Below are 21,840 nucleotides of genomic sequence, written 5' to 3'. Positions count from 1 at the left end.
AGATTTGATAAAAATGTTCTGTTTGATTTTGATCTAACGCTGTTAGGCCATTCTCAATGGAAGTTTCATGGAAACGATTAAATAGAGTGACATGTCATCTAAAAATGTTTGGAAATAGAATAAAACATCCCTCTCTCTACATAGTTTTATTTATTGTTATTTCCTAGGTTACATGCAAAATACAAGTTATCTAGATAACTGTGCATCCAGGGTTTCATCTCCATAAAACTTATTTCATCTTCCTTCATTAATACACTGACAGATTATTAAAAATATCTACATGACATTCTATTTATAGCACATAAAACTCTCCCTAAGACTGGTCTTATGCCAAGGTAAGCTCTTGCGGCAGCATTAATTTGGATTGTAGCAGCTTCAGCAATTCAAATAGTCGTTGTCGACACATCTACTGGTTGCAGAAGACCCACGCGTCCGCAACATTTTGGCGTTGGAAACATGAGCTCGATTTGTTGGGATACATGGCGCAGAACATACGATCATTCAATGGAAGGGCATTTCATGGTCCAACTGGCCACGTCATTGATGCTTTGGGCGTTCGTTTAATTAAGCCAATGCTTGAATTGGCCTCAAATGAATTGTCACACGATCTTTCAAGCCATTTACCTGGTATTATGCTTATCAAATAATAGGCAATTCTCTTTTTACCCATGTTTGAACCTCATGTACTTATCTCGATTCCAGTGCACCAAACCCAAACGATACCGATCTTATGTAGTGTCCTAGTATTTCGATCTAACTATTCACTTTCATGTGATCCCACCAAATTTTAAGTCGTATCTAGATTCTACGATCCTGCAAAAATGTTATTAAAAAAACTAAGTGGATTGAAAATAATGGAAACAATTATGCTCAAATTTATGAAAAGTCAACTAAATGTACCAAAATTTGTACTATTTGCTTCATTCGTACAACATATTCTTTTCACCATTGTAAAATATTGAAACTTGCACCGATTATACTAATACTATAAATCTAAACATACGAGACGTTACGTATTTTTCTAAAAATCAGATAGTATCTTGATCCTAAACTAATATCCGGATTCTGCAATAAACAAAAAAGAACTATCCTTTCTCCAGTATCATCAACGTAGTCCTCTTTTGGAAGGAAGTAATTTCAGTGAAATTTGTAGAAACTGAATCAATTCCAATAAAATCTTCCAAAACTCATCCGTCACACAAAAAAGGAGAAAAAGAAATCGAAGGGTAGGTGGCGTGTGTCTCCTTTGTAGCCGAAATGCCTCCTATGTGGCCGTTGCATTTCCACCTCTTCTTCACCATCACCCACCCACCTTTTTTTCCCCTCTCAAACGCCTCCCAACTAACTCCTCGTTCTGTCTCCATTTGCAAATTGCAAAATGGCAAAAAAAAAATAAATAAATGCGACAATCCATCGCTACAATTACACAAACCCCTCACCAACCCCACGAAGCACCATCCCTCCTTCCGTATTACTCCAAATGCGCGCGAAATCCTCCATTAAAATTTAAATTATAATATACTCTCTATGATATTTTTTAACGCCGTTAATTTTTTATCTACATTTGACCATTCATCTTATTCAAAAAATTTATATAATTATTAACTATTTTATTATAATTTAATTTATTACTAAGTAATTTTAAATATAATTTATAATTTTATATATTTAAATAAATTTTTTAAATAAAATAAATGTTTAAATGTAAATAAAAAGTCAACGTGATCCGCAGAAAACCTGAGGGGAGGAGGGAGCCGTAATGCAGTAAAACGGATTATCTGCGCCAAAGGCCTGGCGGGCCCACATGCCGCCGCCAGGTGGGCCCGCCCCGGCCCGCACCAACCCACCCGTCTGTATATAATCCCCACCGCTGGTTCGTCCCCGCAGCAGATCAGAGAGCAGAGCAGAGCAAATCCAAACACACAAACTCGTGCTGATCTTCTCACGAAGGCTCGAGGAGCGGTAGCAGCGGCGGCGATGGATCCTCTCCTTGTGGAGAAGGTCCTCCTGGGCCTGTTCGTGGCGGCGGTGCTGGCCGTGGTGGTGGCCAAGCTCACCGGGAAGAAGCTCCGGCTGCCGCCGGGCCCCTCGGGCGCCCCCATCGTCGGGAACTGGCTGCAGGTCGGGGACGACCTGAACCACCGTAACCTGATGGAGCTGGCGCGGCGCTTCGGCGACATCCTGCTGCTCCGCATGGGGGTGCGCAACCTGGTGGTGGTGTCCAGCCCGGACCTCGCCAAGGAGGTGCTCCACACGCAGGGCGTGGAGTTCGGGTCGCGGACGCGGAACGTGGTGTTCGACATCTTCACCGGCAAGGGGCAGGACATGGTGTTCACCGTGTACGGCGACCACTGGCGCAAGATGCGGCGGATCATGACGGTGCCCTTCTTCACCAACAAGGTGGTGGCGCAGAACCGCGCCGGGTGGGAGGAGGAGGCCCGCCTCGTGGTGGAGGACGTCCGCCGCGACCCCGCCGCCGCCACCTCCGGCGTGGTGATCCGCCGCCGGCTGCAGCTCATGATGTACAACGACATGTTCCGCATCATGTTCGACCGCCGCTTCGACAGCGTCGACGACCCGCTCTTCAACAAGCTCAAAGCCTTCAACGCCGAGCGCAGCCGCCTCTCCCAGAGCTTCGAGTACAACTACGGCGACTTCATCCCCGTCCTCCGCCCCTTCCTCCGCCGCTACCTCGCCCGCTGCTACGACCTCAAGTCCCAGCGCATGAAGCTCTTCGAGGACCACTTCGTCCAGGAACGCAAGTAAGCACTGCACTCCCTCCCTCCCTCCCATTCCATTCCATTCCATTCGATTCAATTCGCTTGATCCGTCAACTGAATTAATTACCCACTGCATCTCCAAGAATCCGCAACCATAAATAAATCCTCTGCTTAACTAATCCTCAAACAGTGGAGTACTTTTCTTTTACTCCTCGGTTCGATTCGATCTCTTCTTTTCTTTACTGCTACTCATCACGCATCATTGCATCCTTGTGGTGGTTTGGTGTTTGGTGGTAGGTGAGCCTGACTCGTTGTTTGGTTGCATGCATGATGCAATGCGTCGGGTGGCATGAACCGGATGAGCCTTTGTCATTGGTGCCGGTATACTAGTAGTAGTTGTATATTGTGGCTCAGATCTGTTTGGGTAGGCATCAATCACTGGCATGAGGTAGCTGCAAGGTCAAATTTCTGGTTGTGCAAGACGGCTTGACTCAGCCTGTGCCGCACAGAGCCCAGCTACCACCCCATGTCCCCGTCACGGTTGTTTAGCTTTGGGGCCTAGTAATTAAATTTGTTAATTTTGGCATATACCACCTACCATGCACCAGGACTAACGCTGAAAAGCATTTCTGAGGTTGCCCTTTCCGTCACAAATAATTATACAGTTTGAAGTAAACCTCCGGTTAAACTTTTACAACTCTATAGTCTATACGCATCCACATATCGCAAAACTCAGGTTCTGAACCTTGGTTGAATAATGTTCAGAATTCCCCTTCCTGAGCATATGCAAAGTTTGATGAGTAGGTGAGCCGCACATCATGTGACCAGCAGATTGCTTTTCTTGCCAACCAGCTGAAAGCTTAGGTTTTGGGCAAAGTCCTACCTCATCACGGAAGCACCGACGGCGACAGGGACTCTACCAGTGACCGATAATCAATCTCGCAAACACGCTTGTTCTTTGCAAATGGAGCAGATCCACCATGTGCTCAGCCAGTGATGAAAACATATACTCACAAAAAGTTTAAGACTTTTCGAGCAGTATTTCTCCAGTTTCTGCTCGATCAGTAGTAGTGCATAATTGACTAATGACTAATTTAATCCTCCTTGATTGGATCAATCAATGGTGCTAAACAACAACATGCAGTGTAGCTATCCCTTTTCTTTAAAAAAAAAAGCAATTTGCAGCTTGCATTCCCGGTTTCTCGACCGAATTGAAATGGAAAAACTGATGACTTTTTGATACGCTGCTAGCTGTGTGCGCGAAGCTTCGCATGAGCTGTTGGACTGACAAATTGGCGCTTGCTTGTGCGTTTTTCAGGAAAGTGATGGCCCAGACTGGTGAGATCCGGTGCGCCATGGACCACATCCTCGAGGCCGAGAGGAAGGGCGAGATCAACCACGACAACGTCCTCTACATCGTCGAGAACATCAACGTTGCTGGTACGTGGCTTATTCCGTGCAGGATTTGACTTTAAGTCTGCCCTTAGCTTAATTTTTATCCTCCTAACTATGGATTGGGTGCTACTTAGTAGTTAAGCATATTTCATATTATATAAGTTCATATCTAGTTTTGACAGAGTGTGAGTTTTTACTAGTAGTACTTGAAAGGAACAGAGTACGCTATGACTTTTGTTTAGAGAAAAAAGAGGTCAGGACCAGCCTATATTGAAATGACATTTTCTACCAAGACAAACACATCTTTATGGTTAAAAACACCAAGTATGGATCATATTTAAGATTGTCATGACCGGTTATGGTTAAAGTATGTGTTGGTTAAATAAAAAGTATAGTCAGGTTGCCATGTTCTTGGTATGGAGGACCATTTCTTTGTGTAAACTGTAGTAGTGGCATGCACGATTAACCAAGTCTTAGTGAAGGTAACCATCACCTAACTCTGATAATATTTTTAATTAATCAGCACATGTGCATTACACAGAGTCATTGGGCATATGATAGGCGGCTATCATACCAAACATTTTTATTACAGGGCCTTCTTTAGTTCCCAAAATTTTCTCCTAAAACATCAAATCGAATTTTTGGACACCTAAATAAAGCATTAAACATAGATGAGCTAAAAAAACTAATTATACAGTTATAAAAGAAATCTTAAGACGAATCTTTTGAGCCTAATTAGCCCATGATTAGCCATAAGTGCTACAGTAACCAACATGTGCTAATGACGGATTAATTAGGCTCAAAAAATTCGTCTCGCAGTTTTTACGCTAGCCGTGAAATTTGTTTTTTCATTCGTGTCCAAAAACCTCTTCTGACATCCGGTCAAATATTTGACGTGACACTTCTCCCAAAAATAAAATTTTCTCAATCTAAACACCACCTAAGAATTACGCGGTAGTACCGTTTTGATTGGATCAATACAAAACAGCACTGCAGGTCAAACCTAGCAGAAACGTTTAATCTGGCTGGATTGTTTTTTGCAAAAATTATATAAAGAAATTAAAATGATATTAAGAAGTGTCTTTTGTAAATTTGCAGCTATCGAGACGACGCTGTGGTCGATCGAGTGGGGCATCGCGGAGCTGGTGAACCACCCGTCGATCCAGTCCAAGGTGCGGGAGGAGATCGCGGAGGTGCTGGGCGGCGCGCCGGTGACGGAGCCGGACCTGGAGAGGCTCCCGTACCTGCAGGCCGTGGTGAAGGAGACCCTCCGGCTCCGCATGGCCATCCCGCTGCTGGTGCCGCACATGAACCTGAACGACGGCAAGCTCGCCGGCTACGACATCCCGGCGGAGTCCAAGATCCTGGTGAACGCGTGGTTCCTGGCCAACGACCCCAAGCGGTGGGTGCGGCCCGATGAGTTCCGACCGGAGAGGTTCCTGGAGGAGGAGAAGGCCGTGGAGGCGCACGGCAACGACTTCCGGTTCGTGCCGTTCGGCGTCGGCCGCCGGAGCTGCCCGGGCATCATCCTCGCGCTGCCCATCATCGGCATCACGCTCGGCCGCCTCGTGCAGAGCTTCCAGCTGCTGCCGCCGCCGGGGCTGGACAAGGTGGACACCACCGAGAAGCCCGGCCAGTTCAGCAACCAGATCCTCAAGCACGCCACCGTCGTCTGCAAGCCCCTCGAGGCCTAGACGCACGGCTACTGGACCTAAACTCGAGTCGATCCATAGGTCGAGTCATCTGCTGCGTATTCCGCAGGTCATGTTGCACTAAAAAAAATGCTTGTATTTTTGTTGGTGGGTATGTGTGTGTTCTGAGAGGCACCTGTTGCTGTAGATTTACTTTGTTTTTTTTTAACTTGTTGGTGCAAACTTAATTATTGGTAATCTATACTGCCCGATCGAATACTGCAATAGACATTATTTTTGGATATTTATACTTCGTGGAGATCACACATTTTATGGCGTGAATTGTGATCTACAATCATCTCATTTATATACAATTGCATCACTGCAGCTCAAGGTCGGCAGGGACCAAAATCTCTGCTAACTTTGATACTAGACAAGGCTATTTCAGATTTGTTGTGCATAAGAATCAAGAAATGATAAATATTTTTTTAAAAGCGTAGTGGAATTTATTTGACAAATCAACAAGGGAAAACATGGAAGAAATTGTAAAAAAAAATGCCTAAAAGTTCTCAAAGGACTTGTATAATTAGTAACAGCAATTTTATCAGTGTTGAGAAAAACTAAGATGAGCGTGAAAGAGGTTCAAGAATCCGTTTTTTTTTATAAGGGCTAAAAACGAATCGCTTATTTTTTTGGTTTTTTGACCCCATATTGTAGGGTGGATCTCGAAAGATAGGAAAGATCTTCCTCCAAGCCGTAGAACCTTTCATAGTGTAAAATTTGGTACATTTAGGTACTTTCTACCTCAAAATGCAAAAATTTTGAGAGTAAATTTTCATCCTAGAGTTATTTATTCATGAATGGTAAAATTGTTCACTTAGTAAAGATTCGAGAAGCCTAAAAATAGCTTCTATTCACAAATAAAGAGAATATATAAAACAAGCTACATGTGGTGAGTTTGTTGTTTTACCGTCACTGCTTTAGTTGATATGTGTTTCTGTGAATATATATATATATAAATATATATAACATTTAATCGTGTTCTTATAGCAGGATGGTAACGATTATATTTTAGTTAATATATACAACATTTCAAAATTGGACTCAGATTTATTTAAGATTGTTGTAGCTCAAGGTTATTTTGTTGCGATAGTTTGAATGGATTTATGATGATGTTGGAGTGAACATAGCTCATAAGGCAAAGATATAGCACTGTCAGAAAGGATAAAGGTGGTTTTGCAATACAAATAGAACCACAAAGCCACAAACACACATACATGTTTAACGCATAACACATACTCCATCCACTTTATATTTTTAAGACCTTTTAGCTTGTCTAGATTTGTCGTAAAACGGAGCGAGTACTATCATACTCAAATACATACACACTATAGTTCCAGAAATCTTACAGAGATGGAGCTTGGATCAAAGAACATTAGTATCAGTAGGACATGAAACATCAATTGTACAACACAGTGTGTTTCTTTCGGAAAAGATGTTCACCCCATCTTTTCTTACTTATGTTTGCCAAATTTAAATTTTCAACTTTAAATTTAGAGTTGATTTTTAGTTTTTTTTTGCCGTAGTTTATTTTTCAACATTGACTTTTGGATCGCTAATAATATACATATAAAAGTTTTATTCGTAAATTAATTTTTATTTTAAATATGTCGTTTTACTTTTTTTTCACGAAAAAGCCAAATAATCAACCCCCAACTACCTAAAGAGTCAACCCAATCAAAGCAGAAAAAAAATAACCGAATGATTACACTTTGATATTATAACAGAATTCACACAAGTCGTTTGATGCCACTCCCACAAACATGTATAAACATGTATAGTATTTGTACAATTCATTTTTTTCACTGCATTGCATCATGTGCATACTATAAAATCAAAATCAAAGTATGTTTTGATTATTAATTTGTGATGAATAATTGGTATATGAGATAACTGGTTTAGATATTTGAAGACTATTGGCGAAGTAGCGAAGTGGTACTGATTAGCTTGGCCCGGTCAGATTGCTAGCACACCTGTAGTCAACCCATTGAGAACACAAGTATGCATACACACTGCTAACTACTATGGCCGCTTTCTTTTTATGGGAGTGGTAAGTTAACTTACCCCGGTACAGAAAACATAACAATAGATTAGTACATAATTAATTAATTATTATTTAAAAATATATAATAGATTAATATGATTTTTAGAAACAACTTTCTTATAGAAAATTTTTGCAAAAAATATATCGTTTAGTAGTTTGGGAAATGTGCGCGCGGAAAACGAGAAGGATAAGTTATCTTACGGGGTTTGCCGAACACGGCCTATGTCCATCACAAAACCATATTATTTCTAGCTACGCATCTGGATGAAGTCTTCTCTAGGACAAAAGTAGTACTACCTCCGACCCATAATAATCTCATTTTTCGTTTTTCTGTGTCCAACGTTTGACCATTTGTCTTATTTGAAAAATTTATACAAAAACTTAAAAAAAATTAGTCACATGTAAAGTACTATTCATATTTTATCATGTAGTAACAATAAAAATATTAATCGCAAAAAAATTTCAAATAAGACGAATGGTCAAACGTTGGACACAGAAAAACGAAAAATAAGGTTATTATGGGACGGAGGTAGTAGAATCTAATGACAAAGGCAAACCCATTCACAGCAGCGTGGCAATAGAGCAGCCTAATTTAGAACTCTCATGAGCACAACAATACACATGTACTGTTGCCCCCTCCTCCCAAGTAGGGTTGGCAACGAGGCGGGCTAGGGGCGGGGATGGCCGGAACACCCCTGGCCCTAGCCCCAAAATGAGAACGGGGAAACTGGTCCCTGTCCCTGCCCCCGTCGGGTCCTCGTCCCCAAACGGGCCCCCGAAATTAGCCGTCAGCTCTCGGGCTAAGGGAGCACGTTGGCGTCAGGCAGAGGCGGTGTCGGTCAACGAGGGGCGTCCTCGCCGTCGGCGACAGGAGCCGGTCGACGGGCGGCGGCCACGGGCGGTGGGTGGTCTGAGGGTGGCGGGGAGCGAAGGGCAAGGGGAGGCGAGGGCGGATGGTCGGTGGCAGAGGACGGAGGGCCAGTGGCGGCTGGTCGACAGCGTCCGCGCTAGGGACTAGGAAGTCTGGGAGAGTGCGGCATTAATGGGAGTGCTAGGGTTAGGTTGTGCAGCTGTGTGGGAGTGCTATGGGCCTAGTAGTAGCAGGCTGGCACAATAGTGATTTTTCTATTTTTATTAATATTTCAGGGCCCTGGGCTGGCACAATAGTGATTTTTTCTATTTTTATTAATATTTCAGGGCCCCGCAAGAATCCCCACGGGTTAAAACTACCCCCTACCCCTGACCATGAAAAAACCAGGACCCCGACCCCAATTCCCCACGGAGCAAGATTTGTCCCCAACCCTGGCCCCATTAGGGCGGGCTAGCGCGGATGTTGTCATCCCTGCTCCCAAATCCCAAAAAAGTCAAACCCTCGTCTATCGGGGCAAATTTAGGGTTGAGAAAAAACGACTACATTGTTCCATATTAATACATGGGTAGACCAGGGATATTGAAGAACTAAGATTTCTCAATCTATGGTGTGTTTAGTTGAAAGGATATGAGTGGATGGAAAATGACCGTCGGTTTTTCGTAGCGTTTGATTCATGTGCAGGTTGTGTGGATATGGCAGCCACCTAAAGAAATATTACTCAAATATGCTAAAAAATGAATCCGGCCAATTTGGTTAAATGAGATCGTCAACCATCGCTAACAATGATTATTAGTAAATAATTAATGTTAACTAGTGTATTTTGTTGTTAATTAGTTATTATCCTTTTACAATTAGTGTTGATTATGGATAGTTTGTACATTCTGTTATCAATTATTATTAATATTGTAATATTAGTGGTAATTAATTAATGATATTTTCATTACATCAATCATTATACATCCAATAAAACATGGATCATCATATCCCATCCAATCTTGCCCATGAACCAAACAAACCTTTGCCGGCCATGGGTAGGGAGTGAGGAGTTTGTTGTGGTGGTGGTCAGTTGGGCTGGAAGGGACAAGGAAAGAAATGGTCCGACACAAACGGAAAACCAGGAGGTGGTCCGGAAGACAAGTAGACCCCACTGGTGATGCTAATGGCGCAATCAAAATGGTTTCTTTCTTCGGGAAGTAAATTGAAAACAAGATCAGAATCCACCAGCCTCACTTACGAATAGGAGCATCAAATTGTTGCAGACCACTATGCTCCGACGTCCTACCGTTCGATTTTGATTTCGCAGAGAGGAAGAGAGTCAAACAATTTACAAATACAAATCTCAAACAAGCCATTTGATTTCGATTTCATTCACAAGGCATCTGCAAAAGGAGTCGGCCATAGGAGGGAACCAAAAATTAAGAGCTGCTTTCGGCTGCTGTTTCCACGGACTCCCGGTCACAACAACTTTCCCTAACGCCATCCAGCAATCTCGATGCAGTGTCCTACAACGTGTACACAGAATTAGAACGCAAAGAACCTGTTCAGATTCATGCGAAAAAAACATCAAATCCTTAGTTCTTATACCAAAGTGTAGCATTTTAATAGGGTTATTAGCTATTTCTACCAGTAAGAAGTAAAAAGGATGTGAATCTAATGGGAATGAACAAGATGCGGGCAGCAATGTAGTAGCATTTACCAGCGAACCAGAATGAGCGACCGCCTCCTTTCTCTTCCTCTCCTCCTTCGATCTCAGTGATTCCACCGGGATGTAAACCTGTCGATCAAAGCAAGAGCTAGCCATCAGCATCGAACAGTAGCACAGAAACAAAGCTGAATCGAGGTAAATCGAATCCACGGGCTGACCTCAGGCATGCCGATCAGCCGCATCAGCTCCGCCACGAGGCGCCGCTGCTCGTCGTCCCGCCGCTGCCACACCCTCGCCTCCCGCCGCAGCGCCGCCGCGCGCTCCCCCAGGACCCTCTCCGTCACCTCCCTCGCCGCGCGCATCCGGCCCCGACGCTCCCGCGCCCTCTCCAGCTCCTCCGCCAGCGACACCTCCTTCATTTCCACCGCCGCCCTGCAACTCCCGGCCTTCGCGCTCCACGTCCTCACCGACGGCGGAGACGACGCCGCCCTCGCCGTCCCCTTCGCCTTCCCCTTCGGCGCCTTCGTCTTCGCCCTGGCCGCCTTCCCGGCGGCGAGCGCGGCAGCGGCTGGCGAGGCCGCCACCACGTTGGTGTCCCTCGGCTGCAGCGGACGCCGGACGACGGCGACGGCCCCGCGTCGCGCCTCCATCGCACACGGCGGAATTGCTACCTACTGACTCGCTCGTGGTGGGAAGGAAGACAGATTGATAAAATTAGGCGGAGTTTTTTTTGGGAGGATTTGATTTGGTGGGTCGGGTGGTTCGAATTTGAACCCGGGATGCGGGGTAAAGTAACGGCTAGTAAAACCGATCACCCCTACGAATGGACGGTTTTGCCCATGGGAATCGTCCGGGTGGCCACAAGGTGGGGAGGGGTAGTTCGGTTATTTTGTGTGGGTATGATGCTGTTTTTGTTTTGCCTGGATTTGGGTGGCTTTTGACGATGTTTCTGGGTGGCAGGTAGCGGGTTGGGTGGCTTTTTGGGCCATTTGAGGTTTAAAATTGGGGGCCCAAGGCCCCTCTTATCTTAGGTCACCTCTAAAAATAGAGATAACATACTATCTGTAAGCATTCTAAAAGACAGCTTTTTTAATAGTCTAGCTCTTAGCAAATACTAGTATAAATAACACTATAATTTATTCTCACTTAGCATTGAAATATGTGCAAGAGATTATGAGATAGTTTTTATCTCTCTTCTATTAAAAAATTATATGGATATCTTATAGATAGTTTTTAGATACTCATTGGAGGTGACCTAAGCCGATAAAACAGTTACTGTATTGATCTGTATAGAAATCATATGAAGTTTGGAGGATTCTGTTCCTATAGAAAGTTTTCCAATTAAAATACTGTATTCTTTTTGAGAAAATCTAAAAAATATCATTGACAAACGTCCAAGTCTAATAAATGCTATTGACGAATGCGAGTTCTAAAAAATATCATCGTACAAACGCATTTGTCTAAGAAATGTCATCGTCGTTAGGGTTCCGTTCATTTCTGCCGTTAAAAACACCGTTCATACTATAGCATTTAACGGAAAAAAGTTGACGGAACCCTAATGACGATGGCATTTCTTAGACAAATTTGTTTGTACGATAGCATTTCTTAGAACTCACGCTCGTCGATGGCATTTCTTAGAATTAAGTGTTTGTCAATGGTATTTATTAGATTTTCTCATTTTTTTATTACTCTGTTTTTTTCAGCCAAGTGTTTGAAAGAAGACTTGGTTGTTTTTTTTTTCCATTACTTTATGATTTCTATAACTCTGGTTTGGTTGCTAAAAGGATGGCATGAAGATGAATAACCTTTGCTGTTTGGTCGGGTGCGCTAGATGTTGAGATATGTTGTTTTGAATTGTGAGGTGGTATAGTGTAGTTTTTCTATCAAATATATTGAAATTCTGTCCGATAAACTTTTAATCGAGACCTCATCAAAGGTTCCTGCCGAGGTTGTTATTGGCTAATTAATAGAGTATATATTACTAGAGGTGGTCCATTACCCATGGATATTAATCCATTACCACCCCAAATCAGAATGGAATCTCCGAGTTGACGCATTGAAGCCACATGTCTTATTACATCATCATGTAAATGGTCTTACTTTGCTACCATCAAGAGACGAGTGTGGCCGTGAGACAACAAATGATGTGCCACTGACATAGCATGACATTCCATCAATTTGTGGCTGACATATTGTTCCAAGAAAAACTTAACCGTAAAGGTGTAATTTGCATAAGGCTGCCCTTAACTTAACCATAGGCATAAGTCAGTCAGTTAGCCATAAGTCCAACATTAGCCACAAGCAAAATCAAAAAATCATCAGGCCACAAGTATGCCACTACAACCAAAATCAATATATCACCAGGTGTTCCTCAATATATATATATATATATATATCACCAGGCCACAAGTTTGGCATCCGTCCACTGAATATGACTATATGAATAGCAATAGTGTTCACTTCTGGCTAATCAATAAAGCAAGACTAGTTGGCCGCCTAACTTGAAGTTTATTCATGGATGGTCCTTGAGAATTTGAGATGTAGTAGCAGCAGTTGCTCAGCCAGAGCCAGAGGTGAGGTGGATTTAAATGATTGAACAGTTGAGCTAGCATTTGACAGGTTGAAATTGGAATGCAAGTTCAGAGAAGCCTTCCCTGATTCTGATGGTCTGACCTTTACCTCAGCACCACTTTTTATCAACCTTTCCGGTTGAAGAAACCAAGATACAAATCACAAACAGTAGCCGGTATACCGCCTTCCTTTTCAATTATTAGTTACATATCTGTACTTCGCAACAGAACTAAAATCCACGTGACAGCTAAAATGAACCAGTTTATAGATTTAACACATGCTACTGATTCTAGCGAAAAGATGTGCATTACTTTGAGATGAATATGTGATTAATATGCATGACAGGCTGAAAGGAAAAGAAAAGGCAAAAAGAAACCCACCTCCCAAACAATTAAAGTTGTCTTCGTCCCCTGGCATCGGCTAGCGGTGACGAAGATCGACGACCGGGACTGGGTGGCGGTAGACTGTGCCAACATAGAGGCGGCGTCAGCAGGCTACGCTGGCAGAGACATGTCCTAGATAACACTCGCACTCGTCTACGGACACATCATCCGAGAGTTCTAGTTGAACGTCAGCTCCAATGCCACGAGCCTCAATGTCACCTTTGCCCCCTCATCGCACCGGCCACCGGGGGGGGGGGGGGGGCGCCTCTGGCTCCCACTACCTCACGTTCGTGAACGGAATATAGATCATACCCACGCCGAATGTGTTCATGACGCAGGTGCCCACCTTCGCCGACGGCGTCCGCCCGAGCCTAGCACCTCTCCGAGCTGACATGGCCTTCTAGACCATGTACCACGACAACATTGGTGGCACGGCCATCACCCCGGGAGCAGACTCCAGTGGCTTCTACCGAACGTGGAACAACGACGTCCCCTACATCTTTGGCATGGCCTTCGGGGTGACCTTCAAGAAGGACAACAACGTCAGCATCCAGTACAACCCATCATCTGTGTCACCGCATGCCACACCGTAGGGCGTCTACGCGACAACGAGATCAATGGACCCGCCGGCGTAGAGGGCACGGAGAAGCGGCGGCGGCGGATTGTGAGCCAACGGAGAAGGCGGGGGACTGTGAAGGCAGGGTAGAAGCGGCGAGGGCGGACGACGATGATAGACTGCGTTAAGGTGTTGCGTGTGTTTTTTTTTTTTGCATGCGTGGCCTTTTTTTCTTTTTGGCATGATAAGTGGTACATTTTTATTTTTATTTTTTTTTGGATGGGTGTATCGATGAAACTCCACCCTTAAAAGTAGTATAAAGATATGTAGATAAGATTTTTTTAAAATATTATTTTAAAGAAACCAGACACCAATAAAATTTACATGGGCAAAAAGAATTACAATCGACCTACAAGGCCGAAGGCCCATCTTTCCATCTAGAATTGACTCACAGCCCATCTCAGCTCATGATACGTCTTTTCTTTGTTTTTCTTTCTACGTGTGTCCTTCATGTGTGATGTTTCTTTTCTTTGGGGTGGACGGATAGGCGGAACTCTTCCCCTTTAAAGTAGTAAAGATGTGTGCACACAGTTTTTTCCTTTTGGTGCGATGTGCGATGTGTTTTTATTTTCCACAGGTGGACGGACGGATAAAACTCCCCCTTTACAGGAGTATAGAGATAAGCTTTTTAAAAAATATTATTAAAAAGCGAGACATCAATAAAAATTACACAAACAGAAAAGAATTACAATTGACCTACAAGGCTGAAGGCCCATATTTTTCCCATCTTTCCATCTACAATCGGCTCACAGACTGGCCCATCTCAGCCCACAATGCGTCTTTTGTTTACTTTCTGATTGAGTGCTTCGTGTTCCTTTTATGTGGGGGTGGACGGACGGACGAAAATCCCATTTCAAAGTATTAAATATAAGACTTTTTTTGTGGGGATAAGACTTTCAAGAAAGAGAATATCCATTTTGTACTATTGACATTGGCTTAGGTTATGTTCTTTTTCAGCCGAATGATAAAAGACAAAAGATTATCTGACTTTGGGGATACCTATTTAATAATATAAAAATATATATAATAGAAGCTACTAAAAAGTTAAAAATCTTTTAGAAATGGGAGATGATCAACTTCTATGCAAAACTTATTTGCAAAAATACATTATTTAGCAGTTCGAAAAACGGCGTGCAAAAGCTGAGAAAAAGGCAAAGAAACATAATCTTAATCCACGATTTGCCATTGACTTCATTCTGTTCTATAATATGTCATCGACTTTTTCTTGACTTCTATAATTTACCATAGCCATATAGCTAGCCTCCATTAATAATGTATATTTTTTCTAATGACAAAAATCTAAAATATCAATTTGTATGTTTTAGGCCAATTTTTGGATGCTTTACAGGTTGATTTTTATGATCTGAAATTTCAGAATTATTTGCCAAATTTTAGAAATCGGTGTCATAGGGGTACTTTGGTCATTAGAAAAAAATGTATAGTACTCACGGATGCTAATTAGATGGGGACGTTAAATCATAGAAATTAAAAAAAACAATGATATAAGTCAATGGCAAATCATGGAACTAGGAAAAGTCTGGGGGTATACAATAGATTTTCTCTTAAAAAGGTATCTATAAATATATGATTCATATGGCACAAAAGTGTATTTTTAAATATGAACATAATAACATAATTTTTTTTGAAAACATATATTCAATAGAGTAATTGTTGATAAAATCTTACCTAATAAAAAAGAATAGGCCTTATATTATGATACATGGGGAGTAACCGGGGAGTAATAGAAAGATATATAGACGGCGATTGCATTGTCACGCGCAAATTGTGTTGTACTCTATCTTAAAAGGTGAATTAGGTTCGATATAAGAACATTCTATTTTCATATAGACAATCGTATTTTCCAACCAATAGGTTCATAAACATACACTATTTTAAATAATAAGAATTAAATATAAATTTCATGATATATCTAGTAACATCACTGTTTTCTAATAAATCTTTATGATTCTTTTCTATTAACAGTCAAAATTAAAAAGTTTGACTTAGTGTTGGTCCAAGAGCAAAAAACTTTGACTTATTTACTTTTGTTCCAAGTGTGCATATATTCATGGACAGCAGAAGTAGATAGATAGATAGAGTTTTTTTTCTCGTAAAACACTTGCACTTCAATATATTGATAGATAGATAGATAGATAGATAGATAGATAGATAGATAGATAGATAGATAGATGGAAAGAAAGATAGATAGACGGACTTCTTCTTAGTTAAAATATTCTACAAACTTAGAAAATAAATTTTGGCCACCAAAAATGTATTTCCATTCTGGTACACTTTATTTCCTTTCCCTGAGGACGCGAAAAGATTTCACCGTGGGATGTACACACGTTTGTCTTGGTACATTGAAACTGAGGGGTGATTGTTTGTTTGTTTTTTATAAGAAACGACATATTTACAAATAAAAAATAATTAGTAAAATTTTATATAAATATTTTTGGTGATCTAAAATTTAAGACTGAAAAATAAATTTTGGTGAAAAAATCTAAATTTAAAGTTAAAAATTCAAATTTAGACTTATAACCCTAAGCAGAAGAAAAAGTCGGGGCGGACGACTGTTGAAGCCACCTAAACATGCAAAGTAATAATGGTCATGCCGCACAAAAGCAGTAAAACTTTACCGGCGGCCATTTTTGTCTCTCAATTAGCAGTACAGGACGAACAAGAAAATCAACCAAATTCAAAACCTTCCTCCTGCAGAATCTTTCCAGAATACGAGTATATAAATGTCAAAGGATAATACGGTTCCATTTTTTTAAAAACTTTTTCACATGCGCATTTCATGCAGACTTTGAGAGAGAAAAAGAGTGACCCGAAATAAGTGCAAGTGTTGGAGCGGGTTCAGCGCTCTGCTGCATGCGCGCCTACTGTTGCTGTGCTGCAACCTCCTTATTTCTTGCCATCTCCTCACCCCACAACCACACTTCACTTCCCCCCTGCATGGATCGAGAAAGCCACATGCAGAGATCCAACAAACGCAGAGAAGAGGTCTTCAGATCGGCCAGCCTAACTGACTAGCTCGCGAAAAATTACACTAGTGATCATCTGCTCCAGATCGATCGATCGATCGGTCGACCTGAACAATGGCGGTGTCACTGGAGGAGCTCAAGAACGAGAACGTCGACCTCGTCAGTGCTCTCAATCCCGCCGTTGCCGCGTGTGGTCGTCGGTCCAGATATCCGTGTGTCATGTGGCTTTGTTGGTTGGATGGTTGCAGGAGAGTATCCCGATCCAGGAGGTGTTCGCCGTGCTGAAGAGCTCGCCGCAGGGGCTCACCTCCTCCGATGGCGCCGGCCGGCTCGAGATCTTCGGCCCCAACAAGCTCGAGGAGAAGAAGGTCAGAACGGTTTCGATCGAGAACGCGTTGCGCGCGTGCGTTTTTCGCCGTTTCGTGGGTACTCACGGACGGAAACGATGTGAATTGATCGGGATTGGCAGGAGAGTAAGCTGCTCAAGTTCTTGGGGTTCATGTGGAACCCTCTCTCCTGGGTCATGGAGGCCGCCGCGATCATGGCTATCGCCCTCGCCAACGGAGGGGTACGGACGCTCTCCCGTCGTCGATCGGTTGATTGTGTCGATCGATCTGACTCGTGAATCGTGATCGATCATGGCGTGCGTGCAGGGGAGACCGCCGGACTGGCAGGACTTCGTCGGCATCGTGACGCTGCTCTTCATCAACTCCACCATCAGCTTCATCGAGGAGAACAACGCCGGCAACGCCGCCGCGGCACTCATGGCCAGCCTCGCCCCTCAGACCAAGGCAAGTCGTGCGCTGCCCACGCCAGCCAGCCATGGACGAGTGTTTTTGTTTGGACGAACACCTGATCTGTGAGACGGAATCGCAGCTGCTGAGGGACGGGAAGTGGTCGGAGCAGGACGCGGCGATCCTGGTGCCGGGAGACATCATCAGCATCAAGCTCGGCGACATCATCCCGGCGGACGCGCGGCTGATGGAGGGCGACCCGCTCAAGATCGATCAGTCGGCGCTCACCGGCGAGTCCCTCCCCGTCAACAAGATGCCCGGCGACAGCATCTACTCGGGTTCCACCTGCAAGCAGGGAGAGATCGAGGCCGTCGTCATCGCCACCGGCGTCCACACCTTCTTCGGCAAGGCCGCCCACCTCGTCGACAGCACCAACAACGTTGGCCACTTCCAGAAGGTACGTACATTTACCTATCGCCATGCTAGCTCGGTACGTACGTTTGCTCATCAATGGCGCCGTGGTGGTGACTCAGGTGCTCACGGCGATCGGCAACTTCTGCATCTGCTCCATCGCGGCCGGGATGCTGGTCGAGATCATCGTGATGTACCCGATCCAGCACCGGCAGTACCGCGACGGCATCGACAACCTCCTCGTGCTGCTCATCGGCGGGATACCCATCGCCATGCCCACCGTGCTGTCGGTGACCATGGCGATCGGGTCTCACCGGCTGTCGCAGCAGGGCGCCATCACCAAGCGGATGACGGCCATCGAGGAGATGGCAGGCATGGACGTGCTCTGCAGCGACAAGACCGGCACGCTCACCCTCAACAAGCTCACCGTCGACAAGAACATGATCGAGGCACACACCGCCATCGTCGCAATTTCTCCCCGTTTCTCCCTATCGATCGATCGATCGGGATCTCATCAAAATTGCGTCGTTTTGGATTTCAGCCGTTCGTGAAGGATCTTGACAAGGACGCGATCGTCCTGTACGCGGCCAGGGCGTCACGAACCGAGAACCAGGACGCCATTGACGCGTCCATTGTCGGCATGCTCGCCGACCCGAGCGAGGTAAGTGGGGCTGAAGCTGCCCATTTCAGTGCCGGACCGGAGCTTCACCCAAAATTGGAGATACATGGGGCCAAATATAGAAATGAAACTCACTTCCAAAAATATATGAGAAGAAGAAGAAAGAAACAGCTCATTTCATAAACATGCATGTTTCAATCAGATGTCGTAACAAAATTTACTTTGGGTCATTTTTAGCATGAAAATAGAAAATTAAGTTGAGATAAACATGACGGACACGAACGTCTCTGGTGGCAGGCCCGTGCCGGCATCCAAGAGGTGCACTTCATGCCGTTCAACCCCGTGGACAAGCGCACGGCCATCACCTACATCGACAGCAAAGATGGTTCGTGGCACCGCGTCAGCAAAGGCGCGCCGGAGCAGGTCGGCCGGCCGGCCACCGTCTCGGCCATGAGTTCCATCCGTAGCAGCATTTGCATCATATCGGTGGAGCTTCACGTCCTGGACTAATTTGCGGCTGTGTGCGTTGTGGCTAGATCATCGAGCTGTGCCGCCTGCGGGACGACGTGAGCCGGCGGGTGCACGCCATCATCGACAAGTTCGCCGACCGCGGGCTCCGGTCGTTGGCGGTGGCGAGGCAGAGGGTGCCGGAGGGGAACAAGGACGCGCCCGGCTCGCCGTGGCAGTTCCTGGCCGTGCTCCCGCTGTTCGACCCGCCGCGGCACGACAGCGCCGAGACCATCCGCCGCGCCCTCAACCTCGGCGTCAACGTCAAGATGATCACCGGCGACCAGCTTGCCATCGGCAAGGAGACCGGCCGCCGCCTCGGCATGGGCACCAACATGTACCCCTCCAGCTCCCTGCTCAAGGACGGCGACACCGGTGGCCTCCCCGTCGACGAGCTCATCGAGAAGGCCGACGGCTTCGCCGGCGTCTTCCCCGGTAGGTCACCCAGCGACTTGACACTTGACAGTATATCTGTATCCTTGGTGTGCAAAAGAAAAGGCTAAGCCACGCATGGCGGCGTGCGCGATGATGCAGAGCACAAGTACGAGATCGTGAGGCGGCTGCAGGAGAGGAAGCACATCTGCGGGATGACGGGCGACGGCGTGAACGACGCGCCGGCGCTGAAGAAGGCGGACATCGGGATCGCCGTGGCGGACGCGACGGACGCGGCGAGGAGCGCGTCGGACATCGTGCTGACGGAGCCCGGGCTGAGCGTGATCATCAGCGCGGTGCTGACGAGCCGCGCCATCTTCCAGCGGATGAAGAACTACACCATCTACGCCGTGTCCATCACCATCCGCGTCGTCCTCGGCTTCCTCCTCCTGGCGCTCATCTGGAAGTTCGACTTCGCGCCGTTCATGGTGCTCATCATCGCCATCCTCAACGACGGCACCATCATGACCATCTCCAAGGACCGCGTCAAGCCGTCACCGATGCCCGACGCCTGGCGCCTCCAGGAGATCTTCGCCACCGGCATCGTCCTCGGCACCTACCTCGCCCTCGCCACCGTCCTCTTCTTCTGGGCCGTCCGCGACACCGACTTCTTCACGGTGACCACCCACCTCGCCGCCGTCATGCCTACATACATATATCCTTCCGCTGACACGTACGGACCGCCTGTTTCTCGCAGAGGACGTTCGGGGTGCACCCGATCGGCGGGAGCACGGAGGAGCTCATGGCGGCGGTGTACCTCCAGGTGAGCATCATCAGCCAGGCGCTCATCTTCGTGACCCGCGCGCGGAGCTGGTTCTTCGTCGAGCGCCCGGGGTTCCTGCTCGTCGGCGCGTTCCTCATCGCCCAGCTGGTAAGGCACAAACTCCGGCGACCTGTCCCTCCCATTATACTACAGTATAGCAAGTAACGGGACGACACGATCATGGCCGGCGGCGCATGCAGATGGCGACGCTGATCGCGGTGTACGCGAACTGGCCGTTCGCGAAGATGAAGGGCATCGGGTGGTCGTGGGGCATGGTGATCTGGCTCTTCAGCATCGTCACCTTCTTCCCGCTCGACATCTTCAAGTTCGCCATCCGCTACTTCCTCAGCGGCAAGGCCTGGAACAACGCCTTCGACAACAAGGTTGATGCGGATGCCTAGCTGCTGCGAATAAACACCCTGAAATTAAAACGCGAATCAGCTAGCTCATGGACGATTCGCGCCATTGATTGATGTCGATCGCATGCAGACGGCGTTCGCGAACGAGCTGGACTACGGGAAGAGCAAGAGGGAGGCGCAGTGGGCGATCGCGCAGAGGTCGCTGCACGGGCTGCAGCAGGCGGAGGCGTCGACGGCGCTGTTCGACGACAACAAGGACTACCTGGAGCTGTCGGAGATCGCGGAGCAGGCGAAGCGCCGCGCCGAGATCGCCAGGCTACGGGAGCTGCACACGCTCAAGGGCCACGTCGAGTCCGTCGTCAAGCTCAAAGGCCTCGACATTGACACCATCCAGAACCACTACACCGTCTAGCGCTAGCACCTGATCGCCATTCACAATCCGTGTCATGCATGCTGCTCTGCCTATCCTCCTTAGCTTCAGTTCAGTGAGACAGGGTTCTTTTTCTCTTTCTGCAGCTTAATTAACTGAGTCAGGAGACTATCTTAATTAATTTGGTCAGACGAATAATGGTAGTGGTTTTGTTGTTTTATTTTTTTTTCACTTTTGAGAGACTGTAGGGTGTGTGGTCAGTTTAATTGGTCGAAGACCAGAATAAATTGAGGGCTAATTGAGTTTTTTTTTTTTTTGCGTGTGGGCATATGCTGAATCCATGAATCTTTACGACAATATTAAACTCTCGAGGTAAGTTTCAGTATGTACTAACTGTACTTACGATATACTATCTTCGTCCTTAAATATACCAGATTCTATAGATAAATCTAGACAAGTTCTATTCAAATTCATCGTCAAAATCTCTTATATCAAAAGAGGAGAGTGATAGTTCTTTAAGGATTTAAATATTAAAATAGATTCATCATTACTCAAAGTGATTCTACCCTTCAAGTCTTGGACTATAGAACTAGTGTAATGACGAATAGCTTAAACATACTCTTGATAGGACCATCAAAATTAATGATGAAGAGAAAATGTTAATTAAAGGAAAAAGTCTACTCGACGTCCCCCAACTGTAGGTTGAGTTTCATTCACATCCTTCA

The 21,840-nt window shown here is 45.5% G+C and overlaps 3 protein-coding genes across 3 annotated transcripts; 2 read left to right on the top strand and 1 right to left on the bottom strand.

Moving 5' to 3' along the window:
* Positions 1 to 1,899: 1,899 nt before the first annotated feature.
* LOC102710874 (trans-cinnamate 4-monooxygenase) lies at positions 1,900 to 6,072 on the top strand. Its single transcript, XM_006654197.3, has 3 exons — positions 1,900 to 2,762; positions 4,039 to 4,160; positions 5,214 to 6,072. The coding sequence occupies exons 1-3, from the start codon at positions 1,978 to 1,980 to the stop codon at positions 5,807 to 5,809; spliced, it is 1,503 nt and encodes a 500-aa protein (XP_006654260.2). The 5' UTR covers positions 1,900 to 1,977; the 3' UTR covers positions 5,810 to 6,072.
* Positions 6,073 to 9,785: 3,713 nt separating this feature from the next.
* LOC102721082 lies at positions 9,786 to 11,057 on the bottom strand. The gene is made up of 3 exons (XM_015837498.2): positions 10,585 to 11,057; positions 10,418 to 10,495; positions 9,786 to 10,223 (listed from the first exon to the last, which is right to left on the bottom strand). The coding sequence occupies exons 1-3, from the start codon at positions 11,014 to 11,016 to the stop codon at positions 10,137 to 10,139; spliced, it is 597 nt and encodes a 198-aa protein (XP_015692984.2). The 5' UTR covers positions 11,017 to 11,057; the 3' UTR covers positions 9,786 to 10,136.
* A 5,841-nt stretch (positions 11,058 to 16,898) lies between these two features.
* Positions 16,899 to 21,425, top strand: LOC102710589 (plasma membrane ATPase 4-like). The gene is made up of 13 exons (XM_006654196.2): positions 16,899 to 17,079; positions 17,169 to 17,288; positions 17,390 to 17,488; positions 17,574 to 17,711; positions 17,797 to 18,111; positions 18,188 to 18,514; positions 18,607 to 18,726; positions 18,982 to 19,107; positions 19,221 to 19,626; positions 19,726 to 20,240; positions 20,321 to 20,494; positions 20,587 to 20,769; positions 20,876 to 21,425. Exons 1-13 carry the CDS (start codon positions 17,035 to 17,037, stop codon positions 21,155 to 21,157), a joined length of 2,850 nt encoding a protein of 949 aa, XP_006654259.1. The 5' UTR covers positions 16,899 to 17,034; the 3' UTR covers positions 21,158 to 21,425.
* The last annotated feature ends 415 nt before the right edge of the window (positions 21,426 to 21,840 follow it).

Source organism: Oryza brachyantha, chromosome 5 (genome assembly GCF_000231095.2).
Source record: "Oryza brachyantha chromosome 5, ObraRS2, whole genome shotgun sequence".
Lineage (NCBI taxonomy): Eukaryota > Viridiplantae > Streptophyta > Magnoliopsida > Poales > Poaceae > Oryza > Oryza brachyantha.
Note: the sequence above shows the minus strand (reverse complement) of the source record. Positions and strands in the feature narration are given on the sequence as shown.

Coding starts and splice junctions, on each gene's coding strand:
- LOC102710874 (XM_006654197.3), top strand. CDS start 1,978: ATGGATCCTCTCCTTGTGGAGAAGGTCCTCCTGGGCCTGTTCGTGGCG. Junction 2,763..4,038: donor CACTTCGTCCAGGAACGCAA/GTAAGCACTGCA, acceptor TGCGTTTTTCAG/GAAAGTGATGGCCCAGACTG. Junction 4,161..5,213: donor CGAGAACATCAACGTTGCTG/GTACGTGGCTTA, acceptor GTAAATTTGCAG/CTATCGAGACGACGCTGTGG.
- LOC102721082 (XM_015837498.2), bottom strand. CDS start 11,016: ATGGAGGCGCGACGCGGGGCCGTCGCCGTCGTCCGGCGTCCGCTGCAG. Junction 10,496..10,584: donor GGCTGATCGGCATGCCTGAG/GTCAGCCCGTGG, acceptor TTTGATCGACAG/GTTTACATCCCGGTGGAATC. Junction 10,224..10,417: donor TCGCTCATTCTGGTTCGCTG/GTAAATGCTACT, acceptor TACACGTTGTAG/GACACTGCATCGAGATTGCT.
- LOC102710589 (XM_006654196.2), top strand. CDS start 17,035: ATGGCGGTGTCACTGGAGGAGCTCAAGAACGAGAACGTCGACCTC. Junction 19,108..19,220: donor GCAAAGGCGCGCCGGAGCAG/GTCGGCCGGCCG, acceptor CGTTGTGGCTAG/ATCATCGAGCTGTGCCGCCT. Junction 20,241..20,320: donor GCGACACCGACTTCTTCACG/GTGACCACCCAC, acceptor TGTTTCTCGCAG/AGGACGTTCGGGGTGCACCC.